Below are 9,703 nucleotides of genomic sequence, written 5' to 3'. Positions count from 1 at the left end.
CAGGTGAAGTTTGGAGAGGGTATTATACCAGCGGTATATAGTTTTGGCTGTTGCCTCTTAATGATAATGGTTAAATGGAGTAACTTGTAGATGTGGTGGAAAGCCTTTTGCCATTGCACCAAAGTGATCTGTACTCCAAGATCTCTGTCCCACTTCTCCATAAACGGGAGTTTAGTTAATTGTGTATTGTCACCTAGAAGGTTATAGAAGAAGGAAATACCCTTTTTGAGTGTGGGGATCTATTGAGAAATGACAAATCTTTAGTGGTGATCTGGAGGGAGAGCCTGAAGTCTTTGGTGAGTAAGCTATGGACTTGCAGACTTTAAAAAAATTCCCTATGGGGTAAATCAAAGTGAAGGGAAGGGAACATCATTGATGTCACAGGATTTCCATGAAGCTTTCCAAGAGATTAGTTATTTGAGATTCTATATAATCAAGTGGGACATGGGTTAAAGGGAATGATGTTGAGGACTGGCGGTGTTTTAAAAGGGAAGCCCACATGACATCAGAGATGTTATTTGTGGAAAGGTGAGAGGGGAGTGGGCAAAGTCCTCATAAGGCCAGGATCGTAGGGTTACAGGGGCAGAGCAGACACTTTCTAAAGAGACCCAAGTTTTGTTAAAGCTAGAGGCCCACCAGTGCCTCATTTGGTCAAGTGCCTCATACGGGCCTTATGGTAATCAGCCAGATGCGGCACTCCCAACGCTCCTGCTGTTTTATGAAGCATTTCTCATTATATGTACCAACCTTTTATGAGGCAGAGTATTAAATGCTTTGGAGAAATCAAGATATACAACATCCAATGAATTGCCCTGATCCAGTCTTGAGCTTATCTCTTCATAAAAGCTGATCAGACAGAATTATGCAAGTAACACCTTGTTTTAATGCTGTTTACCCACTATGCCCCACTTACACTATAACCCAGTGTATTGTGCATGCCCAGTCAGTTCAATACACTGAATGTAGCCTACTAGTGACTATCACTTCCAAAGAAATACTGTCTTTTACAGGTATAGTCACCTGTACTTTGGAGTCCCACAGAATTATAGTAAATTGTTGTAGTAAACTATGTTCAGTCCTATGAACTAAATGGGTAAAAAAAAAAATCTGAAGTCATTATTACTCTGACTGCATGTATTAATCTATATAGAATATTTTTTTATATTGTAGAAAAAGTTATCATTGGAATAATAATGTAAATCTAACTGCATATACACACTTTTGTCTTGTTTGTTAATGATTGCAGGAAATTTTTTTTATTAGCTTAATGACGTTGAATAAATCTGATTACATTACAATACCATTGACAGAACTGCTAGGATCTAGTTGATAGCAAATGCTTCAGGGCTCCAAAATAAATATAATAATCAAGGACATGTTGGAAGGTTATATGAAAATATAGAAGTCATGACGCAACTCTATTAAGTTTTTGAGTTATAAAAGGCAAATCAGAGTGTCTCACAAGTTCACCAGAGTGTCCCAAAGTCTGTAACCATGAAGTGGGTGATCATTGCGCTGGTCTGTCTCCAGCTGTCAGAGGGATTGGTCAGGTCTGTACCCCTGGTTTTAATATTTAGTTAAGCATAAAAACATTTTAGAAATTTGAGATGGTCTACTGAATTATACCTTCTCAGTTTTTATTTACATATTTTATATGTACCTTGTAACTGAATATGCACTTTGTGATAGTTGTAGTTGTAGTATAAGCAAGGAAAGCATGATATAGTCCTCGCATAATATTTATAGTTACATGTATTTTAAGTTAGATGCTAAGCAAAAAAAAGGTTTGTCTAATATTCTGCAAGATCAGTGTTTCAAACAATTTTAGCTTTGTGAACACCACTGTTTTTTTTTTTTTAAAGGGGTACTCCAACCCTAGACATATTATCCCTTATCCAAAGGATAGGGGATGAGATGTCTGATCTGGAGGTCTGTCCGCTGAGACCCCATCCCCCCCCTCCCCCCGCAATCTCCGGCCCAGTACCCTAGTAATCCGTGCACAGAGCGAACTTCCCTCCGTGGCGGATTACGAGCAATTACCGCCGTCACGCCCATAGACATTAATGGAGGGGGCATGATGACCAAAGCCACCCGAAGCCTAGCACAGTCTACGTTCTGAATTTGCTGGATTGCGGGAGGCCCCAGCGGCTGGAATAAAAAAAAAATCTACCTAAAAATAGAATACAACATACACTTATATTTTTGCAATAAAAACATGTCAACTCACCAATTTACTCAAGCACAACTGTGTTTAGTTTAGTTAACTTAGAATTTTGAAGGAGAATTCAGATCTCAAAGTAATGTTATGTTACTGGCGTATGCTATCACTTTATGATTGCTGGGAATTCAAGAGTTTGCTGCACATTGGTGTCCTAGCAATCTGACTCTGTAGGTAGCTGCAGCTCACCTTATTCACTTAAAAAACAGTGAAGGGGCTGTAGCACTGTAGAACTGCCATATTTCTCAGGATCACTGGGGGTCCCAAAGGTTGAACCCTAGACTCTTCAATGCAGGATATATCATTCAACAATAGAAATGTTGCTAGGAATTTCCAATTATCCATTGCACTGGTACTGTAGTCATTGCCACTCCTAAAAGTGTAACAGGAAATGGTCCACAGCCAACAGACCTGATTCTTCCTGTAACAAGTTTTGGCATGACAAAAGGGGGACCTACACAATATTAGGCAGATGATTTTATTGTTATGGCTGTAATGTAGTTCAGTTCATGACGTATTTATGAACTGTGGTGTCATACAGCATTATCAACGGCTTAGACACAGTACTTAGTTGGCTATAAAAATATAATAAGGAATAATTTCATGAACATATTCCAACCTGTGCAATGATCACATATAATAACATTTTCAGTCTGGGATTTAATAAATAAAGTAAAATAGATGTTGCCATGAAGATCAGATGACTGATACACTGACAGATACATGTATATGGTATACAATATGCTTATCACAAAATTTTCTTCATTTAGAGTCCCTCTGAAAAGATTCAAATCTATAAGAGAGACAATGAAGGAGAAAGGTGTTCTGGAGCAGTTCATGAAAACGCACAAAAGGGATCCAGCCATGAAATACAGCTTCAACCACAAGAATAACTTTGCAATTGTCTATGAGCCAATGAACATGGATGTGAGTATTTTCACAAGTTCCAAAGATTCCTAATTCCCTTAGGAGCCTTCTTCATAAATGCCATCAAAAAAGCTGGAAGCATTTGCATGCTGTCTTCTTCTTTCCATTAAAATAATGGGCACCATAATATGTTCACATAGCTTAGTTCATAAGCTGTGTGAACATGTTCTCGATTTATACAAAATGTATTTACTCATACTTGTCCCTGTCCCTGTCCTTGCTAAGGCTTAAAATCTAATTGACATAATTTACACTCTATAACACACTTGAAAGGGACAGAGACCAATGTGTTACCAATTTTATAGCAAAGCATAACCATAGGTGAGTGAAATTCACATTGTTCAGTTGACTAGAGGATAATCCATCATAAACATTTAGCCAGTTAAGAATTAAAAAATGATTATTTTTTTATTTAATTGAACTTGCCCTGACTGTTTATTAAAGCAATAAAAGCTTTAACTCACCTTCCTCCACTCCCTTGTAGTCACTGGTATCAGGGTGCTCTGCCTTCAGCCTGGGACTCTGCTTTTCCCTGAGCTGCAGAGCATAGTGTCTGCAGCAAGGGCAGCAGTGATTGGCTGAGCAATGCTGTGACGTCATGTCTACAGTTTCAACCAGCTTCAGGAAGCAGACTGTCAGCAGATACCCGGCAGAGACAGAGCGCCCTGATACTGGAGGAGGGGGGGGGGGGGGGAACTGGGTATATCCGATTAGAAAAGATTCCACTGTGCAACCCCTTAAAAAAATTTAAGTTTAGAAATAGTGGGGAGAACTAGCCATAATAACTAGTCACTTGTAGCATTGCTGATACCATCTTGGTTCCAGAGCCTCCTTTAAATCACAGCTCTTAAATATGATTGGCTGGCATGATGAAGCACACTTCAAAGCAACAACCCAGCAACAGTGGCCATAGATAGGCAAATGCAAAAATGTTTATATATTATTACAATCTCTAGGAAATAATGAAGGGCAACCCTCCCACAGAGATTATGGAGTGACAGAGAAGATACTCACAGAGCCTCATATGTGTATGAAATGTATAGTGATACTACTTATCTACTCCCCCAGCAGTACTATTAATTCCCCATCCTCTAATGATCACTAGATAACTTTGCATACCCTGTCCCAATCTATACAGCAAAACTGACTAGTGGGCTACAGAGTTGAAAAAGCATCGGTTGTACTATAACTGCTCCTGTGGCCATTGTGAAAACCGGTATATTTAAATATTTTTTTGTTTGAAATAGTCACATAAAAAATAAAAAAACAATACCTACCAAAATAAAACCAAATATATAATACATTTTTTTATAAAAACAAAAACCTTATTGAATGAATATATTTTATTTTATGAAGCTTTAGTAAATGTAACACTGTGGTTTTTGTGTTTTTTTTTATTTTTATTTTGGTTCTAGGCTTGTTACTATGGACAAATTAGTGTTGGAACACCACCACAAAACTTTATGGTACTTTTCGACACAGGGTCATCCAATCTTTGGGTTGCTTCTACTTATTGCCAAAGTTCAGCTTGTCGTAAGTTTTTTGATAGATCATATGAAATAAACTATAAGCAATGGAGATAATACTCAAAGAACAAAAATGACTTTGGTTTAAAAAAATTTATTATCTAAGTATTACTTTTTGTTGTCATTTCTTCTCTTCAGATGATAAACCACTATTATTTTCTAAAAAGGCATTGATGTTTGCCTGCAGCAACTCCTTGCTATTGCATAGCAACATCCAATAGTCTGTTCCCTGCCCTGTCCTCCGCCTGTCTACTGTTACTAAGTGAATGCCACCTGCAACAACCCTTCCTGACTATGATTTCTGCTTGCTAACTTGGCGATGTGACTTGGTTTCATCTGCTTAGTTTCTTTTTAGCTGTTGCACCACTCCTGGTGTAGCAACCTGGGAGTTCAATGTGGGAGGGTCCAGATCCTCCTTTTAAATTACCACCATCACTCTCCTTACAGCCTCGTTATCATGGCATCCGGTCTCTGGTGAACTGTCCGGAGCTGCAGGCGGCACATCACATTGTCGCTCAGCCAATCACTGACTGAGGCAAGATTGGTTGAGCGTCAATGTTAAGTATTGGATGCAGTTCAGCAAAGCAAAGTCACCACAGACTGGGCAATGTGATATCCAAGCTGCGGGGGTGTAATGGAGGTAATTAGGCAATGGTCACATTCATGTAAAAAAGTTTTTGCACATAATCCTTTTAAGGATAAAAAAACTCCATTAGACAGTCAATCAGACCTGAAAATGCATATAACTCTGCTATCATTTTTAGTCCTAAGTCAAAGGGAACATAGAACTCTATGGGATAGAAAAAATGGAGTGCCAATCCCTATTAAACAAAAGTTATTAAATAAGTTATTAAAAGTTGTAAATTTCTCTGAGCTTTCAATAGGGGTTGGGACTCTATCTGAGGTTTGCTATGAGGCCCTATATTTTCTGTGTATGCCTCAGATACAAGGCCTGTATATGCTTTGATGCTATGGCTTATTGACAATGATATTTGCTGTTTTCTGTGTGAAATACTATAATAAAAAGACTCTGTAATATGTAAAATATACATTTTAGGAAACACTTCTCTCTTTTTCATTATAGGTCTTGAAAAATATAGGTATTTTACTGATTACATTTTCTTGAACCTTTAGAGAACCACCCACTTTTCAACCCAAGCCAGTCATCCACATATACCTCCAGTAATCAGCAGTTTTCCATGCAATATGGCAGTGGCAGCCTTACTGGTATCTTTGGATATGACACTGTAACTGTAAGTAATTACTTCTTGGCCTTAAGTCTTATACATAATAATAGGATATTCAAGATTTAAATACTAACCAAGTTAGAAAATTCCTATAAGGTTACTGAGACAACTACTACAATCCTACTCTATGTTCTAATGGTGAAAACAGTAATGACATAAAAGATTTAAGAAACTCACAATACAGTTGCAAATTATTCCCTTGTTATTATTTTATTATTTGTGATATAAAGATATGTATAATGTCTTCAATATCTTTATAAAATTTTCTCTTGCATAGGTACAAGGCCTAAGCATCACAAACCAAGAGATTGGGCTAAGTGTGAATGAACCAGGCACCAACTTTGTCTATGCTGCATTTGAAGGAATCTTTGGAATGGCCTACCCTGCTCTTTCTGCTGGAGGTGCCACCACTGCAATGCAGGGCATGTTGCAACAAAACCTCCTCACATACCCAATCTTTAGTGTCTACATGAGTAGGTATGTTCTGGTAAATCTGTTTTTAGTTTTGATGATATACCTTCTGTACTAGAAATTATACTTAAACGACTTTACAATGTCTTTGCAGTCAATCAGGGATGGTAGTATTTGGAGGTGTCGACAACAGCCTATATTCTGGTCAAATATACTGGGCACCAGTCACTCAGGAGTTGTACTGGCAGATTGCAGTTGATGCGTGAGTAATTTCTGAACCAAATGTAAAGTTTGTCATTGAAAATCTTTGTACTCAAATATTAATGATGCATAATACTAATTTAATGTACCGTATTCAAGGTTTTCCATCAATGGACAAGCAACAGGTTGGTGTAGCCAGGGTTGTCAAGCCATGGTGGATACTGGCACCTCTCTCCTTACCATACCTCAACAATTTTTGGGAACCTTTCTTCAATACGTGGGAGCTCAACAAAGCCAGAATGGAGAGGTAAAATGGATTTCAAGGAAGCATTCACTTGTTTAAAGTTCGTTTTCATATGTGACATAAGATAGTTTTATAGTTACATCTTAAAAATAGGTGGGAAAAAGTAAACTAATTGCATAAAAAATGTAATCGTAATGTAATGCATCTTGTTATGGTCATAAAATGTTGAGTGCATTGCTAAGACATCTATAGATACATATCATATGCTTATTGATTCACAGTACCTGGTAAACTGTAACAGCGTGCAGAGCCTGCCAACCATCAGCTTCACGATCAATGGTGTCCAGTTTCCCATTCCTCCTTCTGCATACATTCTCCAGGTACCTTGTCTTTGTATTTTCATCACACTTATATGAAAAATGAAATTAAGTTATGTACATAACTAATGTTTTTATCATGTACATGATATGAAGTAAAATATCAGCTCAGCTTTTATTTATTTTCAGTATTTACAAAATATTGTAAATTGTGATTCATTATATTTTAAAATTTAAACTGACATCCAAGTTTTAACTAACAGACACATTAAAGTTGTGTGCACACAGACTGTACACAGGCATATATAATTCCTATGGGCAAAGCAGAACTAGAGGGATCGCATAAGTCGCAGTTGCGACTGGGCCCCGTAGTCTTGGGGACCCAAAGGCCCCCACATGAGGCACTGAAAGGAATAGAAATCTGTTGACTTTAGTGTTAGGATATTGTGTGGGGCATTGCATTATTGCATTCACTGTCCAGAGCCCTAAAAACCTAAATGGGAACAATGGGGGATATATAGTGGCAAGGAAACCATGTAGCAAAATGTGCAAGATTTTACCATGAGATGCTGCGGTTAACAGTTAGAACAGGTGGGGATCATTAAAACAAAAAAAAATATGTAAATTCACACAGTACTGTAGTACACTTAAATGGTAGTATAGGAAACAGTTGTTCTCTTCACTCAATAGGGTGTAAACCGTCAAATCCTGTTTTCCATGCTCCATTGTTATAGGCAGGTTGTTTATGCTTTGAGTAAAATATTATTGAGCATTAGGCTGGGTTATCATCTACGGTTGTATGCCATGCCGCTAGTTACCACATTGCAAAGCCATACATTTTATGTATTATTCACACAATTCAATACATTATTCTTTCACTTTACAGAATAATGGCTACTGTACAGTTGGAGTAGAAGTGACCTACCTTCCATCTCAAAATGGTCAACCCTTCTGGATTCTGGGTGATGTCTTCCTTCGTCAGTACTACTCTGTTTATGATATGGGCAACAACAGAGTTGGATTTGCACAATCAGCATAAACATCTGCAGTTCTTAAGATTGTCAGTATTATATACAGGTACCTGTAACGTGAAGAGAAAGTATTATGAATTGAATAACCTAGCAAATAAATCAGTACCACTGACTACATTTAAATGTTTATTTTCTTGCAACATACATTTTGTACATACATGTAAGATGTGCAACATTCTGCTGTCCACATTAGATTATTAAATAAGCATTCCTCAATCCTCCTTATTCCTCTCTATAGCTCTCCGTGTGCAAAGCTCTGTTGAAGAAATTATTTCTGCACTGAGAGATCAAGAGTGATTAATATACTGTAGTTAGTGATTCCATACAGTGATAAGTTGAAGAATTATACAACTCCCTTAGATTGGACATAGAAGCAAATGAAGTGATGAGGCCCCCACTCTTGTCTTTATAAATCCAAAGGTATCATGGGAAATTGGGAGAACCATATCAGGGGTGAAGGCAGAATCAAGATGGAAGACAACCCATGCTTGCTACATCAACTAAAATATGTATAAACTAGGCATACACAACATTATTCTGTAACAATAGCCTATGCTGCACTATATAACAAAACAGCCCTTGAGTGCTTCTTTAATGTATGCAAATAAAAAACATTTTCTAAAGAAAATGTCTATTTCTCTAGAAATAAAAAGCTCTGGCATGACCAGTTTGGTGGTGGGTCAGTAATGGTGTGGGGGTGGCATTTTTTTAGAGCGCTGCACAGCCCTCCATATGCTTGCCAGAGGTAGCCTTTACTGCCATTAGGTACCGAGATGAGATCCTCAGACCCCTTGTGAGACCATTTGCTGGTGCGGTTGGCCCTGGGTTCCTCCTAATGCGAAACAATGCTAGACCTCATGTGGCTGGAGTGTGTCAGCAATTCCTGCAAGAGGAAGCCATTGATGCTATGAACTGGCCCACTTGTTCCCCCGACCTGAATCCCATTTAGCACATCTGGGACATCATGTTTTGCTCCATCCACGCCACGTTAGCCAGCTTTAGTCCAGGACTGGGAGGACATCCCTCAGGAGACCATCTGCCACCTCATGAGGAGCATGTCCAGGTGTCGTAGGGAGGTCATACGGGCACGTGAAGGCCACACATACTACTGAGCCTCATTTTGACTTGTTTTAACGACATTACATCAAAGTTGGATCAGCCTGTAGTGTGGTTTTCCATTATGATTTTGATTGTGCCTCTATATCCAGACCTCCATGGGTTGATAAATTTCATTTCCATTGATCATTTTTGTGTGATTCAACTATGTAAAGACGAAAGTATTTCATATGATTAGTTCATTCATTCAGATCTAGGATTTGTTATCTTAGTGTTCCCTTTATTTTTTGGAGCAGTGTAGTTTCATAGCTTTTAGCTGCACATGTCCTTTGTAGTCAGCCTAGCTGCTTGATGGAGAGTTGGACAAAGCAAAATTCTTACAGTTAAAAATACCAAAGAAAGAGAAAAAATGTGTCCCTTACTTCTTGAGCAAAATAGCATTATCATTGTCATTTACAGTTGCAAAGGATGCTATAATATTCATCAGTGCTCATTTATCAGACTTACTCATCATGAAAGTAATAA

At 38.1% G+C, this 9,703-nt stretch overlaps 1 protein-coding gene across 1 annotated transcript; it reads left to right on the top strand.

Moving 5' to 3' along the window:
- The first annotated feature begins 1,494 nt into the window (after window positions 1-1,494).
- Window positions 1,495-8,186, top strand: LOC130356363 (gastricsin-like). The gene is made up of 9 exons (XM_056557772.1): window positions 1,495-1,550; window positions 2,989-3,145; window positions 4,561-4,678; window positions 5,806-5,924; window positions 6,196-6,395; window positions 6,484-6,591; window positions 6,690-6,837; window positions 7,056-7,154; window positions 7,978-8,186. Exons 1-9 carry the CDS (start codon window positions 1,495-1,497, stop codon window positions 8,128-8,130), a joined length of 1,158 nt encoding a protein of 385 aa, XP_056413747.1. The 3' UTR covers window positions 8,131-8,186.
- Window positions 8,187-9,703: the final 1,517 nt, after the last annotated feature.

Source organism: Hyla sarda, chromosome 2 (genome assembly GCF_029499605.1).
Source record: "Hyla sarda isolate aHylSar1 chromosome 2, aHylSar1.hap1, whole genome shotgun sequence".
In the NCBI taxonomy this organism is placed as follows: domain Eukaryota; kingdom Metazoa; phylum Chordata; class Amphibia; order Anura; family Hylidae; genus Hyla; species Hyla sarda.
Note: the sequence above shows the minus strand (reverse complement) of the source record. Positions and strands in the feature narration are given on the sequence as shown.